This window comes from Vidua chalybeata, chromosome 3 (genome assembly GCF_026979565.1).
Source record: "Vidua chalybeata isolate OUT-0048 chromosome 3, bVidCha1 merged haplotype, whole genome shotgun sequence".
Taxonomy (NCBI): domain Eukaryota; kingdom Metazoa; phylum Chordata; class Aves; order Passeriformes; family Viduidae; genus Vidua; species Vidua chalybeata.
The window spans coordinates 77080629-77102659 of record NC_071532.1 but is presented as its reverse complement, the minus strand read 5'-3'; the positions used below and the strand labels follow the sequence as shown (position 1 = coordinate 77102659).

Sequence of the window (22031 nt, the reverse complement as noted above, 5' to 3'; positions counted from 1 at the left end):
GCCGCTCGTCCCGCGGTGGCGGGAGGGGCGCGCAGCACGTGCGGCGGACGCGGCACCGCCAACTTCCGCTCTGCCGCCGTCACGGGAAGCGCGGCCGCCGCCCCGCCCCGCGACTTCCTCCCCTCCGCCGGACTACAGCTCCCGGCGTGCGCCGCGCCGCCCCTCCCCTCCCGCCGCGGGCGCCGTCCGGGAGCGCAACGAGGCTCCCCCCGCTGGCTCGGAGCGCTGGAACCCCGCGCGTGTGGGGCTGCGCTTGCCGCGCGCGTGGCCTCCCCTGCGCTCCGCTTCCCGGAGAGCCAGCTGCCGCTGCTGCCGCCGGACTCGCCCGCCCGCGAGCCCTTTAAATCTGGGTCAGGGAGGCGGCCGAGGGCGGGCGGTGACGGACGCGGCAGCGGGTGGCCCCGGCTCGGGCGGCAGGAGCGTTACGCCCCCGGCGGCAGCCGCTCGCGGAGGGCGAGCGCGGCTGTCGGGCGGTAACGATGTCCCTGCAGGGGTTTGGCAGCGGGATCGCCGACAGCAGCAGCCGCCGGGATTAAACCTCGGGCTTCTCGGGACCACCGCGGCAGCAGCGCGGAACGACACCAGGTAAGCACGCATGTGTCGTGCGTAGCAGCCCCGGGCGGCCTCCGGCGGCCGCGGCACGGGCCTACGTGAGCGGTGATTGCTACGAGCTCCGGGCCGGAGCAGGTGGGAGGCTCCGGCTCGTCCCGCCGGGAGCAGCGCGCGATTTCCCGCGCTCGGGGCCGGGCCGGGATGGGGCCCGCGGTCGGGAAGGGGCGAGGGGGCGGGGCCAAGGCGGAGGGGGCGGGGCGCGGCCGCCCCGCGCGCCTCACTTTGGCGCCAACCGCTCGTGGCCGGGGGCGGGGTTTGCCGGCGTCACGGCGGCGGATGTGCCGTGCGGACGCGGCCGTTGGCCGGCGCGGCGCCGGCCCCGCCCCCCGCGCCCGGCCTGCGGCGCCGGCGGCGGCCGCTGAGCGCTCCCGGCCCCGCGCGCGCCCCGCCGCGCCCCCCGCACCGCCCCGCGCCTCCGGCACAGCCTGCCCGCCCCGTACCACACCCCCGGGCACAGCCTGCCCCCCCGCCCCGCCCCGCGCCTCCGGCACAGCCTGCCCGCCCCGCACCGCACCCCCGGGCACAGCCTGCCCCCCCGCACCGCCCCGCGCCTCCGGCACAGCCTGCCCGCCCCGTACCACACCCCCGGGCACAGCCTGCCCCCCCGCCCCGCCCCGCGCCTCCGGCACAGCCTGCCCGCACCGCACCGCACCCCCGGGCACAGCCTGCCCCCCCGCACCGCCCCGCGCCTCCGGCACAGCCTGCCCGCATCGCCCCGCCGGCGCTCCTGCTCTGACCCCCGAGAGGTCCCGCGCTCTTCCGCCGGGGCGGGCGGGAGCCCCTTCCCGCGTGTGCAGGGAGGGTGCAGGCTGCGGAGCGAGTGAGGAAGGGCCTCTGCCTCTGAACGAGCTGCTCGGCGCTGCTCTGTGTCTTTGCCTTCCCCCCCGCCAGCTCCCCAGGTGTCAGACAACGGGAATTTGCTTTTAAATGGACAGTAGGGAAGAAACCAGAATTATCAAATCACTTTATTTTAACTGGGTAAGCTGCACATTTGGATAATCTTTTCATAGAATGCAATGCTGATTTTCACGTCAAAATTCCTTTGTAGGATCAATAAGTGACAGTTAAACATTTTCAGGATGCTTGTTCAAGTAACAGATAAATTTTTATGTTTCTTGAAAGCTCACTTTGTTACATTGATCCAAGAGTTTTCTTATTCTAGTGGTGGATTTTATTGAAGAACAAGGACCACAGGTAGCTCAGGTGTAATTTTTGTACTTCACGATGATGCTGCTTTCTGTTGCTGTTCTGAAATTGTCAGTTAATTGGTTCCCTTTGCTCTGATATTTTACTCGTAGATGGGGAAGCTGTAGGGAGTTTGTATCATGGCAGCAGATGAGGATGGACTGGGACTGTATGATATCCGCTACAGTGGTAAGAAGTGTTAGTTTTATTTTCTAGCTTGTGGGGAATTAATGAAAGCAGTCTTATGCAAATAAATAGGTCCAGGAAGAACTTACAAAACAACTCTGAAGTTGTGAAAAATACTGATGACCTTCAAATGTAATTAAATGGTTGTGGCACAATGTCATGCAAGCCCTATCCCATTAGTGAGTTTGTATTTAAAACCATACCTGTGTACTTTGGATTTCTGGAATGTTTTGAGGGGGTCTGGAACTGCTCTCCCCCCTGTCTTTCACAGTGCATAATTTAACCTTCAACTGTGTCTTAATGAAGCTTGCATTTGAGCAGTTAGGGGCACTGCTCCTTTGTTTGCTGTTTGTAAGAGACAATATGCTATCAACTGCCACAGTACCCATAATCAAGGTACTCTCTATTTCCAGCTCCACAGTTGGTTGATTTAACATATATTTGGGAGATTCCCAGCCTCTGAAGGACTGTGGGTATTGATGTTTTTCTTTATAGTTGTTGCAGAAATTGAGAGGTTCACATAGAGGAGACAAGAATGGTAAGAGGCATTGCAAAAAGACATGAAGAGAGACTGAGGAGATTTAGGTTAAAATAGATTTTCAGAACCAGTTAGTGTGTTAGTAGATGGCAATACTAAAGCAAATTGTTGGTATTATGATACAGACTGCTACAATGCTTTCTCTTTAGCAAGAAATCTTTCTTTTAACAGTAGTGATTTTATCATACCAAATATTTTTGTTGTTGAGTTGTATAAGTTTTGCATTTATGTGTATTCTAGAAAACAGTTTCAAAGTTAGAGCAAGTTTACTTAATTTATCATTTTAAAATCTATTTGCCATATAATTTGCTTTATGCACAGTTCTTGTAGTATTTACAAACTGATCTTACAAGACTGTCTTTGCTCCCTGGTGACTAATCTTTTCTCTACAGTAGTAGCAGTTTCCTGAATAAAATTCACATTTTACTGGTCTGTACTATTACTTCTACTGGTATAGGACTGCAGCTGCACTGACTTTATGGGAAAGGTAGAGTTTGCAGTTTACTGAATTATTACTTTGACTTTTTTTTCCCCATCGCTTTAGCTGAAGCTTCCCCCTTCAGGGAAGGAGATGAGAGCTCCGTGGATATTTATGATGGCTTGGACAGCAGTTTGTCAGTTTCTGGTAGGTTAATTGTGTCTCACTGCTTGGCTTGGCACATTACAGAGTCTCTGCTTCTTAGGCTGATTTCAAGTAAAACAGTACTTAGTTTTAAGTTTACATTTAGCTGGTGCAACCTATGCTTAAGCAAGCAACTTGTTTAAATTCAAGACATATATATTGGGCTGTATAAATGCAGCAGAGAATTCTTAAATCTATTAGCTGAATGAGTGAAAGATAGTTTTCCTCTGATATTGGCTATTTGAAGATAGTTGAGCATGTAAAGGGGTGCAGAAAACCTTAGCTATTTTATCTGTGCCTTGATAGTAGGACATTTTACCTTGGGAAAAAAACACCTTTATTTCATGGGTTTTTTTTGTGAGCTTTAGGATCAGATCCAAAAGGCACTGATCACTAAATCCCCAGTGAGAGATGCAGAACATACTTTTGATGTGATACAATAAATTCAGGATATCCTTTAAACCTTTTGTTACTTTCCAAATAATTTGACATGCTGTTACAGCATATGCTGAAGTCCATACAGCCAGGATACACAAAGCATCACCATACAATTTCAGAAGGCTTTAAGAATTTTCCTATACAGAGTAACACCATACCTCATCAGGAGGCTTCAGGCCTATACAGAGTAACATCGTGTCACTTCAGAAACCTTCAAGCATCTGCCCTTCTTGTTCTTTAGCCCAACCTTTTATACCCCTAATTGTTCATGCACTGCACCTGAGTGCCCTCTGTTCCCTTTGGTGATGCTCAGTGCACCTGGGCACTCCAGGGCTCATTGCTGTCAGTGCTGCTCACCTGCTTCTCACAGCTGCAGCCCATTGGGGATGAGGCTTGGCCACAGCCCCACTCCCAGTTACCACAAACTGTGTGCCTACAGCATGCTAATGTAAATTAATTTCCTCTTTTAACTTCTTTGCAAGTAACATCCAGCACATGTTCTTTTTTGTGAGCTTTAGAGTACCATTTAATGAAATGCTGTTTCTAGTATTTAAGCAATTATTTCTCTCCTGATGTTACTGCTGTGAGACCATTGAATTTTTATGAAGAATTGTACTATATCCTACAGACATAAAGCATCTATATATCTTTTTATCATTTTGCATTTTGTATTTCTTAAGTTCATATTTCTTATAGGGAGATGCATTGTTTGGTAAACATTAAAGATGCAAGGAGGAATAGCAGTGCAGTGAAAACATTTTATGTAGTCCAGTTTTGAGTGACCTTGGTTTTTTAAATTTGAAGAGAGGGCTGGTGAGATCTTTGCTCTATTACGCATAAGATGTTATTTATACATGCTTTTGTATTATGTTAATAGTACTTTTTGCATTATGATGTTGTCCACAGGATGGAAGCACAGCTTTCATAGCTGACTTCATTTATTTGTCTGCAAATGCATCTGTATTTCAGGGGTGTCATAAGCCAGGTCTTGTCAGTTAAGTGTATTTGGTAAACAGGATTTGAGGATTTGATTCCTGATTTGAGGAAAAAGCACTGTCATTAATTTGGGTGTTTCCGTGTTGGCTGGTCAGTTGGTTTTGATTGTTTGGGGTTTTTTTTGTTTCACTTTCACTTACAGATGCTTATTTCAAGAAATCTCTGTGCCTTATTGCAGCATGGTATGACATGAGCATGTAATAATTACTTTGTGTGTTGTTACTTTATAAGTACAAGAAGTAAAACCAAAATGCACAGACAGTATAGAACAGTGTACACAATGCAACATGGTTAGAAAAATAGCTTTTTCCTCATGTAATTGCCTTTCTTTATATAGACAATTTTGCTCCAAATACTACACCATCTAGAAGCGGCTTAAATTTATTTGATGAGATACTAATTGAAGAAGGGACTGCAAAGAAAGCATCCTATGACCAGGTGTGTATTAATATGGGAAAAAAAAACCTTCTGGTGTTTGGGGGGGGGGGTTCTCCAAATTTCCTTATGTAAAAAGTAAAGTACAGAAAATGTTGTCAGCATGCTCACATTGTAGGAAAAATAGGCTCTTTTTAAATAAGTAAAAACAAGAGTGTGCTAATAAAGTCTTAGAACAACAAGTTCATCTGAACAAGTGTATCTGTCACTCTGTTACATGATCTGTTCCCATTTCTCATGCTTTGCATGCAGTTCATTTATCAGCTGTGTTGTGGGAAAATGTATTGTGGTTTCTCTGTAGGCAAGGATCTGGTCAGACATCTGATACAAAGCTAGTCTTGACATTTCTCCCAAGAAGTTTTACCAGAGTAAAGCAGATAAATCTATGACCTGTCTTATATGTTGTTAAATTCTGTCCTTGAGACTGAAGGTGGCCATGCAGTAGGTAACTGCTTCTAGCAAATCAAGACAGCACTCACTTTAGCAGCATCACCAATCCTGGCCTATAAGACATATTTAAATGGCATGAAAGGGATGGCATCCACAGATGTTGTAGAATAAGTAGGAGTGAACCCTCCAGGACTCTAATGAGTGATGAAAATATCACTTTGCAAGTTTGAAAGTTGTTGACTCTTTGTTTGAATGGAAATTGTCCATTCTCCTGTGAAAACTTTGTTACTGTCTACCTCTAAAGAAGAGCTCATGCCAAATTTATTTTCCTTAACTTTGCGATCTCAGCAGGATTGTGTCCTTTGCAGTCTATTTTTGCAGTCCAAGTTTGTTTGTAGTAACTTTTTATTGTGTTTTCCCTTACCTGTTTTGTGTTACATGAGATCTGTTCAGAGTCTATTTGGCTCTCAGAACTCCTGCCCCTTAGTAGTTGTGTCTTTAATTTCACAATAATATGACTTCCTGTTATTCTTAACCTATTACTGTTAGGCAAGCACCCACAGATTTTCTCTGAGTATTTGTGTTGTTTTAGAGACCTGCATACCAATTGGAGCATATTGAAGCCTTTTGTTTCAATATGGTTTTCAAGAGTTTCTTTGGGGGGAAAGAACAGTGGTTTGTAATATACTTTAGTGTGTTAACTAACTATAGATCTAGAGAAGTAACTCTTCTGTATGACTAAGTCCACTTCTGTGCTGTGAATTCTCTCTTTGACAGTTGCAGGCAGAATATGGAAAATGTCAGCAGCAAATTAAAGAGTTGATGAAGAAATTTAAAGAAATACAGGCACAGGTATTGTAGTTCAAAGGGAAAGATTGTCAAGATCATGCAAAGTAAATGGAATATTGCTTTGAGAAAGCAATTTCATATGCTTTCCAGACTTGATCCATTGCATGGGTGGTTTGTAAAGCATCCCTGTAGATGTTAGGAGCTTGGGCTGCCTAGGATGGTTGGTGGGGATAGCCTACTGACAAGATCAGTGGGTAAATGAATGTTTCACAGTGTTGTGTGCAGTAGGACTTTATTTGGTTAAAAGCTATCTTCTGTCTTCCTGATTAGAAAGTAAATGTGTCAAATGAATAGTTACCAGAAAGGTATCCAGTACTCTTGTTTTTTTAATGCACTAGGGACAGGGCTGTAAAGGTACCTGAGCTGTCATTAGAACTGGAAACAGATGTCTGTGTTGCTTTGAGCATACTGCTATTCTGATAAGTCTGAACTGCTCTTCAGCTTCAGCTGGTGTTCCCTTGCTGTGCCATTCTGTAGAGCTGGATTATTTGGGGCAGTTCTGCAGTGTGCTCTACTGCATATTACACATGACTCCCAAAGGTTCTAAGGCTTGCAGTGGTAAGCAGCTGCTGCCCTGTGACACTTCTGTATTGTTTTCTGCAGAACTTCTCTGCCTTTCTGAGCAGGCTTTGCTGAGGACAATTACCAAGAGAAGGAACTATTTCTAGGATTGACAGGGTTCTAGAATATCATACCTAGAAATGTTAGAATGATAAAGCACCCAAAGTTGGTTTCGATACCTTGAAAGAAATACAGTTATCCTCTTTCTCTGAAAGTGCTTGAGAGCTACATCTCTCATTTGATGCAGTGACCAAGAAAGAAATAAATGAGTAAAAGAATGAAGCAAAGAGGTGAATTACCATTTTTTAGCTCACTTGTTTTATGGCATATTTCAGTTTTACTAAATTGTATGCTTGAAATGTTTGAAATAATTGCCAGGACCACAAACAGAAGCATAAATGTGAGTAATGTTTCTTAAAAAACAAAACCAGAACCACAAACTTCTTTGGATTTCAATAATTCTGATTTCTTTGAAAGGGTTTATATGTGTTTTACTGTCACTTTGCCAATGATGGGATGTTTTTCTAGTGGTTGTCTTGCACTGTTTTTCATTACATGGTTGGATATCCAAGCTAATTCTTGTTTTTTTCTCTCCCTCTCTCTCTTGCTGTCTGTTTTATATATATTGAAAATAGAATATCATTCTACAGAATGAAAACCAGGCTCTCAAAAAGAATATTTCAGCCCTTATCAAAACAGCAAGAGTGGAAATTAACCGTAAGGATGAAGAAATCAGTCATCTGCATCAAAGGTACAAATAGACAGTAGGACTGAAAAGATGCTTTTGGTCTGATCATGTCTATATACTTGTTTGAAATGTTTGTGTATATTTAAAAAAAATTAATGAAAAAAAACATTACTTAGTAAATTATTGTGTAGTTTAGAACCAGTACAATCAGAGGAAAACGGATCTCCTTTGCCTGATGAGGTCTTGGGATTCTGCTTAAGAAACCAAGGAGTCCAAGTGGTGACCATTTGCATGAATTTTTGTTTGTTCGTAACCCACTATTCCTTGTGGGTTATCTAACCATCTTGCATGTTTGAAAGCGTTATCTTACTAGTTTTGAAGCTGAATTGTGTCTGTTTTATGGCCTCAGATATGAATTCCATGGAACTTCTCAGACAACAACTGAGAAGAAATAGATTATATAATAGTTTTCCTGGCAAGATATGAAATCCCTGTCTCCAGTGGTGGGGGGTAACAACTAGAGAATTCTTGGTTATTTCTGTGTACCACTGATGTTACTGGAAGGAGTTGAAACAATGAAGTATGGATGGGAGAGTAGCTGACAGTAAGGTTTCTGAACCGTGTAAAACCAGAGCAGGGGTTTGGGATTCAGGACTCCTCCTTGTCACTCAGGTCACACATCATTGGTACGTTTGTATTTTGTTTTGACCATTTGATGTTTTCCTGCGCCAAAACATGTTGTAAAGAAAGTTTCTTTGAGATTCCTGTGCTAAAGGCTAGATGCATAGAAACTATGCAGGTTTCCTTGTAAATACAGAGAATTACCAGGCACAATTTGATTGAGATCAAGAGTTTTTGACATGTGTAGTTCTTTCAGCTCATCAGCTTTCACACAACAGCTGCCATTTGCACATCTTTGAGTACATTATTCTGAATTTTAAATTAAAGTCTTTGAAAAAGACTTATTTGTTTTAAATATTTGACACTATATACTTTACAAGTTCCACTGCAATATCATGTGATGGTGATGAAAGTTTGTGAACCAGGTATTTGATCTAGGTATTTTGGAGGCACCCATCATGGAAAATTGTGGGGAAATTGGCACCTTGAGATCTTCGAAACATGCCTTGTCTGCTGCATGATTTTTTTTTTCATAAATCTTGATTTTTCTTTAGATGAATTTCTTTTGGAAAATATATATATAAATTATATTCTTTTGTTTTGTGCTGATAGAAATTATTAAGTGTCTTTTTATAGCACCACCCTTTTTTTTCAGCTTGAAATTGAAAGTGTTAACAATTTTTACAGAAACATGGTTTCATGGCAGTTCAGCTTTAGTTATGTTTAAATAAATTTAAAAATAACGTAACTTTTTTTGTTTTTATAAACAGGCTATCAGAATTTCCCAACCATCGAAGTATTTTCACCAGAACATACCTTCCGGGATCGACCAAAACAAAAGATTCCAAATTCAGACCTTCTGATTTTGGTGACAATACGAAGGTGGAGCATAGAATGAAAAATGACTGTTCAAAAGATGCATACCACAGTTACTCATCTCACAACACGGACAGTGGGAAGTGTGGCACTGAAAAAACAAACACTCCACTTTTTCCGAGGTTCCCTCCCGAAGAGCTCTGCAGTGATGGTACTCACATGTGTGCACTGAGCTATGACCATACCTCCAACCATACCAGCAAGGATAACAGAAAGGAAAGAAAAGAAACTAAAAGTAATGAACAGCACAGCAGGGGAAATGTCAGCAAATACAAAAGAGAAGTACATCAGAGCACTGGAAATGATGGTGACAGTGAGGAGGGCAATTTGGATCCTCAACAGAAGCTGAAAACCCTCTCAGAGAAGGCTAGTAAAAATGAGTTGCAACAAAAAAGTCAGAGCATGAAACTCAAATGCAGTCCAAGTGTGGAAAGAAGAGTAGAAAAAGGTGCTTCTTCCTGGGAGAAACAGACAGCTGGTAAAGACAGATTTCAAACAAGAAGTGAATTGTATGCTGATGAGAGATTACAAAATGTATTAAAGAAAGACATTAAAACACATGATAAAGGTGAAAAACATGCTGGCCAAAAAAATAAACCGCATGAGAAGCTGCAAGACCAACCAAGGAGGCCTAGTAGGGGAAGCAGTCCACACTCCAAGAATGAACATTCAAAGAGTCTTCATGAATCACATAAATGTCGTGTGGAAGAGTCTAGAAAAGTAAAACACATTGACTGCAAGAAAGACAGGGGAACAGATGATCATACCTCTCGAGAAGGAAGGACTTCACCTTCTAATTCCAACAGCAGAGAGCATAAATATGCACGCTTGAAGGAAAGTAGTAGTAGACATGAATGGGAAACAGCACATTCCAAATCAGAAAGACACAGAACTGAAGAAAAAAGGAAAAGGGAAAGAGAGGATCAGGATGAAAATAGACATTCTAGAAATGAAAAAAAACTTGCAAAGGAATTTTCTCACCAATCTGTAAAAGACTCCAAGAAAGGTACACATATTACAAAAAGTGAGAGAAACAAATCCTGTAAGCTGGAAGAAACATCCAGAGTAGCAGATACTTTAAAAGATGATAAGGTACCCAAAACTAAAGGTAATCACACTGGGCCAAAAAGCAGAGACTTAAAACTTAGCTTTATGGAAAAGCTAAATTTAACTCTTTCTCCTAATAAGAAGCAATGTCTCTCTGCAATGAATGGACTTAAAACACCTTCCCAAAAGGCCACTGATGAGGGAAGTACCGAGCTCACACTGAAAGCAGAGCTCTTAGATTCTGCCCACCCTGTAGACTGTGGTCCCACAGAGCACAGTCATTCAGCACTACAAGTCCTGGACACTGCAGCTCAGAGCAACATGGAACCAGCACTGCCTGTTTCTGTCAGTTCTGAAAATGGAGCCTTGAAAGTAGCAGCAGCAGATCCAGCACAGTCTGAAGCGTTGCCAGCAGTCACAGCTGATGAACCAAGCTCAGAAGCCTTACCAGAAGAAGGGGGTCAGGTACAGCCCCAAGCCCTGCCAGAAGCAGCAAAGATGCTGGTTCCTGATGAGATGGAGGCTGAAATGCCTTCAGAAGCAGCAGAGGCTTGTGATCCAGTTGAATTGGAAGCCTCAGTAAAAACAGCAGCAATGACAGGTTTGAACCACCCTGAATGTTTGCCCCTGGAGGTGACAGGGAGTGTGTCAGAGTGTGAAGAGCTGTCTGTGACAGAGGGTGAGAGGCAGGATGATTATGTACCAGCAGCAGAAGTGGCACAACCTAAACCTGCAAATGCAAGTACAGGAGACCTTCTAGAGTCAGCAGCAGAGAAGAAAGAGGAAGATAAAACAGGGCTGGCTGCTAACGTAGAAAGCTCTGCAGATCAATGTGGCTCTCAAAATGTTGTCTTAGATGACTCAGAAGCCAGAAGTTCTGGTGACCTGGAATCCTCTGATATTGCAGATGATAGCAGTGAAACAAAACCGGACTCTTTAATGGAAGTAGTTAAGGATGATGATCACCTGGCTGCAGAAAATGTTGACTATCCCATTGAGGAAAAGAGTATCTGTGAAGTTAATATGAGTACATCTCACTCACTGGACAGAACTATAAGTGATAAGGATGAACCACTAGTTGACCAGAATGCCTGTGATCTGGGGCCAGACCTAACTGATAACAGTACTGCAACAGCATCTTCTCTCAGTGGTGAGATGCATCCTGTAACTAAAGAGAGAGAAACTAACCCAGTTGCTGTTGATGATGACAGCTCAATACTGAGTATTGATCTCAATCACTTGAGGTATATTCCAAAGGCAATCAGCCCACTGAACAGTCCAGTGCGTCCCTTGGCTAAAGCACTGAAGTTGGAAAGTCCCTGTAAAGGCCTTGGGAAGACTTACAACAAAGGTATTTGCATGTGTATATTCTAATTTATTTTCTACATAAAATTTAGAAGATCCACTCATGGAAAGCAGAAATTACTTCTTTTAACTGCTTTCTGAAAAATAGAAATCGTGTCTTCTTAAGCTGTGTATGTCCCAGTGGTCTTTTTTGTTAGTGGTGGCAGCATTTAATGTTGCAGCCAGGATTCCAGCCATTTGAATATTAGTTCTCTAAAACTGGAGTTGGTCACTATTGACAGAAAACTGGTTGAAATAAAAGTTTTGTATTAACTTCCTAAAAAAAATACATACACATTTCTTAATTGTGGCTAGTTTTGCATAGATCTCTTAAGGTTTTCTTTGAAATTGTGGAAGTTATGTAGGATTATATTCTTTCAAGTATTTGTGAATGTAAGTCTTCCTTCTAATGTCCTACTGCAATTAAAACAAAAAAAAAATCTTGGAAGTTTAGGTTTTGTACTACATAAGTGGCATTGAAATATGGTTTCTTACGTTTCAGAGCGTAACTCTGTACAGGATTATTAAAACGTTATTGGGTCATTTGTTCTTAATTTGTTTTAGTTTTGAAATTGTTAAAAGAAAAGCCAATTATTGTCTATAAATGTTAGTTCATAATGATGTGAGACTTATAAGTTAGCTGGTACAGTAATCAGGAAACTTGTTAAAGTAAATGGAAAGAAATTTGAAACTGATGAAAACTGCTATATTTCTGTCTTTTGAATTGATGCATTTGTGAGATAGTTCACATGTGTTTCATGAAATGTTGAGGCCCCTTAAAGCTCAAAATAAAGCTTTATTTGCCCTTTAAAGCTCAAAGAAATATATTAAGCAGCTGCTGAAGCAAACCACTCAAACTCATTATAGCTCAGGCTTCCTGAGTTCAAACAGTTCTGAATAATCAGTTTACAGAAGAGAATCTTGCACGCTTTTCTGAAAATACCTGTTTAAAATTGCATTCTTTGTGGTGATTAGCAAACTGTTTTCTTTTTATAGATTTAATGCCTGAAAGTACTGTTGTCATCTGTCCCTCAAAGAACTTGTCAAAGGAGGTAAACAAAGAAAATCAAAAGCCAGTTAGCATGTCTGATGAACACTTAGAGATGGAGTCTCGGCTAAGTATCTCTTCAGATGAATTAGAAGAAGGCGAAATCGTAAGTAGTGATGAAGATAAAGAAAGATCTAAACCAGAGAGAGGCTCTGAAAATACAAAGAAGTCAAGACCAAAAGCTTCTTCTGAGACACGAAATTTGACCAGCAGCCCACAGAATCAAAATAGCAAAACCGTGCACTGCAATGAAGATAATGGAAAATTTGTTTCTGTGCAAGTAAGCGCACAAAAGAACAGAGAGAGGCGCAAAAATCAAACCTTCAGATCTTCAAAGAATATGAAGAAAAACAAAACTGTGAGCATTGCTTGTCTTGAAAAAATAGTTCATGTTATTGTTGAACCTTCAAATATACAAGAGATCATGCAGATGCTCAGAGCTATACGAAAACAGATGAGGAAAAGTTATATGAAGTTCAAAGTACACTTCCCAGTTCAGCATTTTCACAGAATTATAGAATCTGGGATCATAAATTTTACAGCATTAATAAGATACTTGAACTTTTCCAAGATATGTGCATTAGGTGATACATTAAAATTGAACATCTGTGATATTATAGAGTCGAAACTTAAACAAGTTAAAAAGAATGCAATAGTGGACCGTCTTTTTGACCAGCAAGTATCAGATATGAAAAAACAGTTGTGGAAATTTGTAGATGAACAACTTGATTACTTATTTGAAAAGATAAGGAAAATTATAATAAAGCTATGTGATGTGGAAAGTGAGGGTGAGGAAGGGAAGTTTGAAAGAGCTGGAAAGCCAAACCACAAGATCAGTCATAAAAATGATGTGGAGAGTTCTAGAAAAAAGTCCCTGAAAGAAGGTTCTCAAAAGCCTGAAGAATATATTTCAAAACAAACTGTAGATTATGAACAATCTAACTGTCACCATGAGAAAAATAAGACAGGTGCTCCAAAAACTGCCTTTACAAAATGTCTTAATTCCATTGATAACACAAGAAATTCCCAAACAAAAGTTCACCTCTCTAAAGAGAATAATTTGCAAAGCACTCTTACTCCACTGAAGGGTGTTAAATTTGAGAAGGAAGGACTCCAGCTGTCCAGAGATGCTAACAAGTCTGATCTTAGTTATGAGCTTCTCACAGAACAGCAAGCGTCCAGTCTTACATTTAATCTAGTAAGTGATGCTCAAATGGGTGAAATTTTCAAAAGCTTATTACAAGGTTCTGATCTCTTGGAAAAAAATGGTGGCAGTATCAACAGAAACGACTGTGAATTCAGGACTCCAGAAAAACAGTTTTTAGACAGTCATAAATGCAGGGATAATACTGCTGAACTGGAGCCAGACATCACTCCAAAGGAGGCATGCATGGATTGTAAACTGGATGAGGATATTAGCTGGACTATTGTTTCACCTGTAAGAGCTCCCTCATTAGCATCTAGGCCTCAGATGCCTGTTGATCCAGATGTGCTGGATGAGAGCTGTATGTTTGAGGTTTCCACAAACTCAGCTTCATGCAAAGAAGATGAATGCAACTTACAGAAGACTAAATCGTGTATTTCTTCTATCCTCCTTGAAGATTTGGCTGTTTCCTTAACGATTCCATCTCCTTTGAAATCAGATGCTCACCTCAGCTTCCTAAAACCCGAGAATAATTCTAGCTCAGCTCCAGAGGGTGTTGTTAGCGCACATTACAGCGAAGATGCACTTCTTGGAGAGGAGGATGCCACTGAACAAGACATTCATTTGGCTTTAGAATCTGATAACTCAAGCAGTAAATCAAGTTGTTCATCATCGTGGACAAGTCGGCCTGTAGCTCCTGGTTTTCAGTGTCGCCCCAGCCTACCAATGCAAGCAGTAATCATGGAGAAATCCAATGATCATTTTATTGTAAAGATTCGGCGGGCAGTGCCATCTGCCTCACCAGCATCTGATCAGATGGCTCCGGTGAAGGAGGCACAGGCATCCTCAGCCAAGATTGGAAAAGGAGAAATGAGAACTGGAGGAAAAGAAAAGGACAGCCAGAGTGCCACTGTGAAAGAAACTGTCAAACCAGATGTGGTTAAAATGGATCACTTGCCTCACGTCAGCACTGAACGAGAACAAAATCCTGCCTTAGCTCAGCCTCTGAAGGAGTCACACAGTAGTATTGGAAAGGAAGAAACTACTGTAACCTGTAGAAAATCTTCAGACAAAGAGAGCCACAACACTGAAAGCCCAGATGAAGGCTCTGAGCACTCTGAGGCACAGAAATTGCAAGTATCTGAAAACATAAATGAAATGCATGTTAGATCTCAAGATTCTACTCCTGCTGGATGCAATATGAAGTCATGCATAACAGATGGTATTGTTAGTGAAACTTCATGTCATACAATGGAATCCAGAGCAGATAACGGGACTCAGGAAACTTCAACAGGAAACTCAGAAGTCAGTGATAAAAAGGAAGAACTGGAAGAGTGCTTTGATGCATCTGTAGACCTAACAGAAGAGCTTTCTAATAAGACTGTAGCAGGTGAATGTGATCTTGAAACAAAACCCAGTTCAAAGACTAGTGGAGGATGTCAGATAAGTATAGATGATAAAACTAATAAAAAGAGGAAAAAAGAGATTCTCAAAGAGAATTCCAATTCAAAAAGGCAGCGAAAAGGAACTGAATCAGGTGAGGGCAGCAATGAAGGTAATGTCAGGTTTGAAGATAGAAATTCATCACCCAAGCAATGTTCCAGTAAGAAGAATGACCTGCAGCAGAATAAAGACTCTACTCCTTTGGCTTCATCTCCATCATCACCTGGCCTCTATGCCAAAAACATCATTAAAAAGAAGGGAGAAGTAGTAGTTTCCTGGACAAGGTAATTTCTGATTTGATCTACTTAATTACTTTAGGGATTTTTAAAATTATGTGAAACACTGAAAAGAGGGAAGAAGAGGGTAGTTAGCTATTGACCAAAGTTATTTGGTAGCTCTACACCCTTGTCTAAAAAGGGGAATGGGAGCCTCCTTTTATCAATGCAGGATTGGTGAGGGAGATTGATGTCCATCACTTATCCACATCTCCCAAAGCAGGAGTCCTCTTGGCTTTTGTTTTGAAAGCTTGTGTGCCAGGGTAACAAGACCTATTGTCATCTACTCTATGTTCTTATTATTTCCCCTACCCGGTTTATTTTTTTTATCCAAAAATTCCAGCCAGGCTTGGTAGGGGGTGAAGATCCTTGGTGTTCCTGTGAGGCATTGGTGACTGGTGAAGAACAGCTAAAGATTTCCCCCTCTGAGGGAAGGCATGGTTTTGGGTCTGAGCTGCTCAATCTGTGGAAATGTACCAGTCAACCTTTCAACTCAATATATTCTGATTTGCAGGATGTGGGTGACAAAGGAGATGGCTGTCTGTGTCAATAATACATGCAAAATTATTGTGATGTATTCTTATTTTTAAGAAACTATAGTTGGCAGGTTTTGCTGTTCTTGCTATAACTTGATACAATGAACACTTTATAAAGGGGCTTCTAAAAGTTTCAGCACAGACTTTTCTGAACTATAGTTCAGATATAGTAAGTTTCTAGGAAGCATTTTAAAAGAAAATCAGTTCCTTCACAGAAAAAAGACAGCAAAAGCTAATGTGATTTTTTAATGTGCAAATCAACAAGGTAGAAAGAGACTTACAGTTTTATGTATGAATATGATCAAGTTTTCAGTTTCGCAGTTTTTGTTTCTTTGAACTTTTGTTTATCTTTTTTTTTTTTAAAAAGACATTTATTTAAATAACTAGTCAGTAATTTTTTCTTTGAAATTGAAGAAAATAAGTATAATTTGTTGAAGTATGATAGGTTCCAGCCAAATAAAATTGCTGTCTATACACATTTTGCCTAAATTCATTGATGAGACAAACAGGAAGTTGGTGATGCACTTCAGAATAGACTCCTGGTTTTTTTTATTCTCGTGTGAGCAGTAGATGTTCTCTGAGTATGTTTGTTACATTAAGCCACTTAGAGAAGTCAAACTTCAGTGGGCCTCAGGTGAAAGCTGCTGTTCAGCCATGCAAACTGAGGCTGGAACTGCTGTCCTCTGTTGAGTTTGAGTTCCTTTCAATTCAAGTTAAAATATCTGGTTTAGAACCTTAAAACTCTTGGACTTTAGTTTGGGGCTAGCTCTGTTCTAACAGTCCTGCTCTTCCTAGTAGGGGAACATAATCTCTACTACCACTTGTTTGTACTGACTCTGTTACTCTGGGCTGGTAGAAGAAAGGATCCTCCACAAATTTGTTGCTGCTGTTTGAACTCACGTTCTGTAGTTTGGAAATACTCTGAACTTTATATATACCTGTATGTGTTATTTTGTTTGTGTATGTGTACACAACTATATGTATTAATGTTTTAAAAATGCATTTTTGCTGTAGAAATGATGACCGAGAAATTTTACTGGAATGTCAGAGAAAAGGACCATCAAGCAAAACCTTTGTTTCCTTGGCCACTAGGCTGAACAAAAGCCCAAATCAGGTAGGTGATGATCATTCTTATATATACTACCAGCAGTATTCCTACATTTACAATTACACATGAACAAAAATCTTTGGAGATCTTCTACAAGTCTGTAGTTTTCTTTTCCTGAAAAAAAGAATCTTGAACTCTGCCAGTTGTTACTTCTTAAAAATACATATAGGGGTGTTATGGGGATTCCTCAGTACCTGTTCAATTGGTACATTGGAACTGCTCCACTCATAATCCTGGTACAACAGCATTGTTCTGTTGTTGGATCAGCACTTAAGTAAAGAAAGACAATTTTGAGAGGCCTGAAGCCTTTGGACACCTTTAATAAATTAGAAATATATTCAATTTAGAGCTGAGAAAAAATTATCATGATTGTGCAGAAAGGACATTTTTAATGAAGGTGTTTCTATTTTTCCTTTCACCTTTTAATGTAAAAGTTTCAAAAGACACAGGTACCAAATTAATGTAGAATATTCCCAGAGGTTTCCATCTAACTTTATACTTGAGTTGAATTGCTCTCTTAATATGTATCCTGCAAATCTAGAAAGGGAGAAACACATTTGACTCCATAGGAAAAGCTGCATGATTGGGATTTGTCTTTTAGGATATTGTGTTGCATGGTTCTAGAGTTTTTTGTGGTGTTTAGAAGCTGTTGGGGTGGCTGGTTAGATAAAATAATGTTATCTGTGCATTTATGCCTCTCTTCCAAGTTAGTTTGGTGGATCATCAATATGCTATAGCAATATGTATACAGCAATAAAAAGTAGTAGCTTAGAGCTGAATGAGGTCACTACTTCAGCTGCTGTAGCTATGTTCAGCAAAAAGGCTTTTTATTCTGATCTACAGACCAGTTATGTAAAATCCCTGGCAGGCAGATTACTCCATGATGAGCAAAAAATACCTGAAGCAACAATTGTGCAAGAGGGTAGGAAATAACCTATAAATGGTGCTTTTTGTGGAGTACAGTATAAGCTTTTGTCTTTACATTTGCATCTCACTCATGGTTATGTGTGGTAAATTCAAGGCTAATTGGCTTGAAGCCTTCATTTTTTCCTCCTCCTTGTAGGGAAACCTGTATTAAACCTGTGTTGGCTCTAGCTGTCTTTGATTAACCTGGAAGCTGTTTCAAATGTGAAAGGTATAGGACGACTTCCTAGATCCAGTTAATTTGTTAATTGTGCTCCTAAAATTCTCCGACTAAAATTTCTTCGAAGTAAATAGTGGTGGTCTTAAAAAAAACTTGATGTCAGATCAATCTGTCTTGGTAGGTATGGAAGTTGAGGGCCTTAATGATATATCTTCCTTTTTTTGTCCTCTCTTAGGTTTCAGAACGATTCAAGCAGTTAATGAAGCTGTTCAAGAAATCCAAGTGCAAGTAGACTCAAACCAAGTTGCTTCATGGTTACAGGGCTTAGCTGTGACCTGCAAGGATGGACTGGAGCCGGTGCATTCGTATTGGTGGGATTATGGGGAGGTATCCGAGTCAGAATACTGAGTTTGGTAAATCCAGTGCACTGTTAGTATTTACTTGTCTGAGTTTCCTCTGAACTCCTTTAACAGACTAACACAGAGGGAACTTCACAAACCGAGTGGCTAGGAAAGAAAGGGCTTTGACACTGCACATGGGGCAGTATCATTTCAATGGGGTCATCTCCTGTTAGTTAAAGGTGTTCTGTGGGTGGAGACAGGGGCAAGAGTGGGAGTGGTGGCTCTTGCTTCACTTGTCAGAAGTTCTGCATGTGCTGATCTCAAACTGTGATCTTAAAAAGTAAGAGTGCTTTGGAATCCAGTTGGTAGCCAATCCTGGAAACTGACAGGTAGGTCATCTTGGTGACTGTGGAACTTATTTTAAGAAGTGAGGTCTTTTTCTTTTAAAATAAGGCAGGGCAGTGATAGCAATGATTCCAAAAGTTGCTTATCTAGTAATTGAATTCTGTTGCTCAGGAATAGGTGGATCTTGCAGCTTGTTCTTAACAAACATTTGTGACAATTGTTTACTTACAAGAGATGTAAATCTAACAGAATCTGTTTTCAGAACAGTCAGAGTGCAGGGTGGTGTAAATGTTACTTTACATGAACGCTCCTCCGCAAAGGCCATTACGTTTTTCTGTTCCAAATTACATCTGTAGAAGGTACTTCATTTAGGTCTTCAACATAATCTACATTCTGGGTTTTTTTTTTAATTAAATATTGAGAAATGATTTTCTTTTAGAAATTAATTTAGAAACAGACCTTTACAGTTTCATAAAATGTGACTTTGTAGTTACTAACCAGAAGCAAAACTTTTCTATAAAAACAGGCAGTTTTTAAAAGCTTGTCAACTTGGCATGTTTTGACAGCAATTGCATCTATCTTTACAAATTGTTTAGTGCATTAGAAATTCATTATGTTCTATTTTTAAAAATCTGTTATAACTGTTTCCAGTTTTACTAGAACATACCTAAAGTATATATGTTTGTGTGTGTGTGTATTTACGCACACATCTCATACATAACTGCTGTTTTATCCCAAATTTCTTAAAAGGTTTTTGTTTTTTCTTCTCTCTGAGATGTTTCTCAGAGAGAAGAGATGTTTCTCATCCCTGGAAGTTGAAAGGGGTTTTGTTTAATGAATTCATTCATTTTTGAGGTTTTATTTTCTATGGAGGATTGGAATTGCTATAGTCTTTATTCAGTCAGAGCATCTGCTGAGTACAGTTATACTTCATTTAATAGCCCTCACCTAAGTGCATTGCCTTTCAACTTGGATTGAATTGGCTCTTTTTCAGAGTCCAGTGACCATTTCTTCAATGTCAGCATGTTTTTTGTTCTCTCTCCAACTAATGGGACAGACTTCTCTTTCTAATAAACCATCAGATAATTTGTCAGTGATGTTGTCACTGACCCCTTGGAGTATTGTACATGTGACCTATGGAACGGATTGTCATGCTGCCAAACAGTGCATTGTCCTTGTTTTAGGCAGTGCTCTGGAAACTGTTACAAGTAATGAGTTGACTGGGTGATGATGTCAGTTCTGGCAGTCTTCCATCTTTCGTGCTTGTTTCTGAAATGTTTGCTTTCAGTGATCAAATCCCACCTTCCGTGCTTTGCTGTCAGTGCCTGGTAATTTCAGTGGGGGATCGGTGCACCAACCCGTGCTTGTTCTTAACAAACGTTTGTGACAACTGTTAATTTGTTGGAGATTTAAATCTAACTGAAACTGTTTTCAGAATAGTCAGTTTGCAGAGAAGTCTTCATGTGTGTGGAAAAATCAGGCTCTCCGAAGAGTATTCTTTCAACCATATGCTAATAGATCAGCATGTGCACAGTACTGAGGGCACTGAGGGAAGTCACTTCTCTCCACTTAAGTGCTTCCTCTCTGCGTCAAAAAAAGGCAGGCAGTATTTTATTACAAAGTTGTTTATTCCTTGTCTGTGTTTACTTACTTTCATATCTGTATAGGTGATGGGGGCAGGGTTTGACTGTTTTGAATTTGACTTGGATTCTGTTTTTTATAAAGTGTGAAACTTGGTTAATGTTCTCTCTATTGTATCTATGTGTACAGGTTCCTATGTGGTCATGTAAAATATCTGATGTTTGTACATATATAAATATATGTATAAAAATAGAAAGAGCTTTGTTTAGCCAAAGATGATTTTTTAAAGTATATAAAACTACAGGTTTATTTTGTATAAACTGAATAGTTTGCTTACTGTAAGAGCAATACAAAAAATAAAACTCTAAAACTCACACACATGTTCTTGTTGAACAAAGGTTGGCTTGGAGTGGTTTTGTACCATTGTTTGTAATTTATTTCTCCAACAAAAATTTTGATACATATATGCCAAATGTACTGTATGTAATTCTACAGTCTACTTTGTGAAACCTCAGGTAAATCAAAATATTTTCTAGAACTGATGGTTAATGACTTGACAGCTACACATGCTGTGAAGCAGCATTAAAATTTACTTCTCTTAGTTTGTATAAGTGAGTAGCTATGTTGATGTTCTGGCCAATAAACATGGAAGTTGTCGGCTGCTGCTCTGCTGTAATTACTGCTCTGAGTACATACTGCTTATTTCTTAGTGAATGTGACTGGAATTGGAGAGTTTCACAAACTATGTAAAACCCTTAAGCCACTTATGAGACAGGACCTACAACTTCAGTCTTTTTTCTGGAAACAGGGAGTTATTGTTGAGTGAAATATTACAAAGGAGAAAGATCATTTTGTGTGCAAGACCTTTCACTGGAAGAGTGTAGCTTGTGGCCCTTTGAGAGTCTTATTCCAACTTGCTACTGGAGGATAGGTCTACTTCTGTCCAACACACATATTCTGTTTAATGGATGTGAGTATTCAAAATTTTTCCAGAGTTTAAACTCAGGGAGTGGGGTTCATGGAGATGTGCATGAAAGTAAAATCATGGGACATTGGGCATTGAATTTTGAGGGATTCTCTCTAAGGCAAAGTCTGTTGGCAGCTAAAGGTGTACCTACAACAGTTGTCTTAACTCGGGACAACTTAACTTCTCTTAGATGTCAATCCAGCAAAACATAGCTATTCCCATTAAGGCTTTCCTTTCATTGTATTCACTCTAAAACCAGATGCAGAATAATCTTTAGCAATTTGTCTTCATGAAGGGAAGCAGCAGTAATAAAGCATGCTGAGGAACAGTCTTAAGGATTTCTTAGAAGAATCTATGAAATCAGTTGAGGCATTTCAGGAGTAGAATTGGCTTTGCTAGGAAAGATGGATACCTCAGAGTTTCAGGGGTGGCTGGCTGGTTCCTGTGAAAGGTAACTAGCTCTGCAAGGAATGAGTTAGTACCAGTAGCAAGAGTAATGTTTGTAGTAAAATGGAAAAAGTTCAAGTGAAATGACTTTTTTAATAAGGTATTTCTAGATGGTGAGAGTACACTGTACCAGTTTAGTGGTTTAGGCTAAAGCTAAAATTCTGTTGTCCAGCTCACTATTCATATCCAATTTGTGATGAGTTTGGTGAGACAGCAGAAAGCATGTGCACTTTGAAGTGGTTTTGACCCTGTACCGTTAGCTTTGTTGTGATGTCAGAATTTAAGTATTAGTACAAGGAAATGCTGCTGTGTTATAAGATTGCT

At 40.6% G+C, this 22031-nt stretch overlaps 1 protein-coding gene across 2 annotated transcripts; it reads left to right on the top strand.

Annotated features, from left to right (window-relative positions):
• The first annotated feature begins 406 nt into the window (after nucleotides 1-406).
• On the top strand, nucleotides 407-20969 carry CASP8AP2 (caspase 8 associated protein 2). 2 transcript variants are annotated; one of them, XM_053938162.1, is made up of 10 exons: nucleotides 407-585; nucleotides 1911-1986; nucleotides 3066-3146; nucleotides 4915-5015; nucleotides 6180-6254; nucleotides 7448-7563; nucleotides 8892-11395; nucleotides 12385-15307; nucleotides 16849-16948; nucleotides 18262-20969. In XM_053938162.1, the coding sequence occupies exons 2-10, from the start codon at nucleotides 1938-1940 to the stop codon at nucleotides 18316-18318; spliced, it is 6006 nt and encodes a 2001-aa protein (XP_053794137.1). In that variant the 5' UTR covers nucleotides 407-585; nucleotides 1911-1937; the 3' UTR covers nucleotides 18319-20969. The 2 variants fall into 2 exon arrangements, with proteins under 2 accessions (XP_053794137.1, XP_053794138.1); XM_053938163.1 differs by lacking the exon at nucleotides 6180-6254.
• The last annotated feature ends 1062 nt before the right edge of the window (nucleotides 20970-22031 follow it).

Excerpts from the sequence above, each read along its gene's own strand:
- CASP8AP2 (XM_053938162.1), top strand. The coding sequence starts at position 1,938 with ATGGCAGCAGATGAGGATGGACTGGGACTGTATGATATCCGCTACAGT. Across the intron at positions 5,016-6,179 it reads AGAAAGCATCCTATGACCAG|TTGCAGGCAGAATATGGAAA; the intron begins GTGTGTATTAAT and ends TCTCTTTGACAG. Across the intron at positions 15,308-16,848 it reads GTAGTAGTTTCCTGGACAAG|AAATGATGACCGAGAAATTT; the intron begins GTAATTTCTGAT and ends TTTTTGCTGTAG.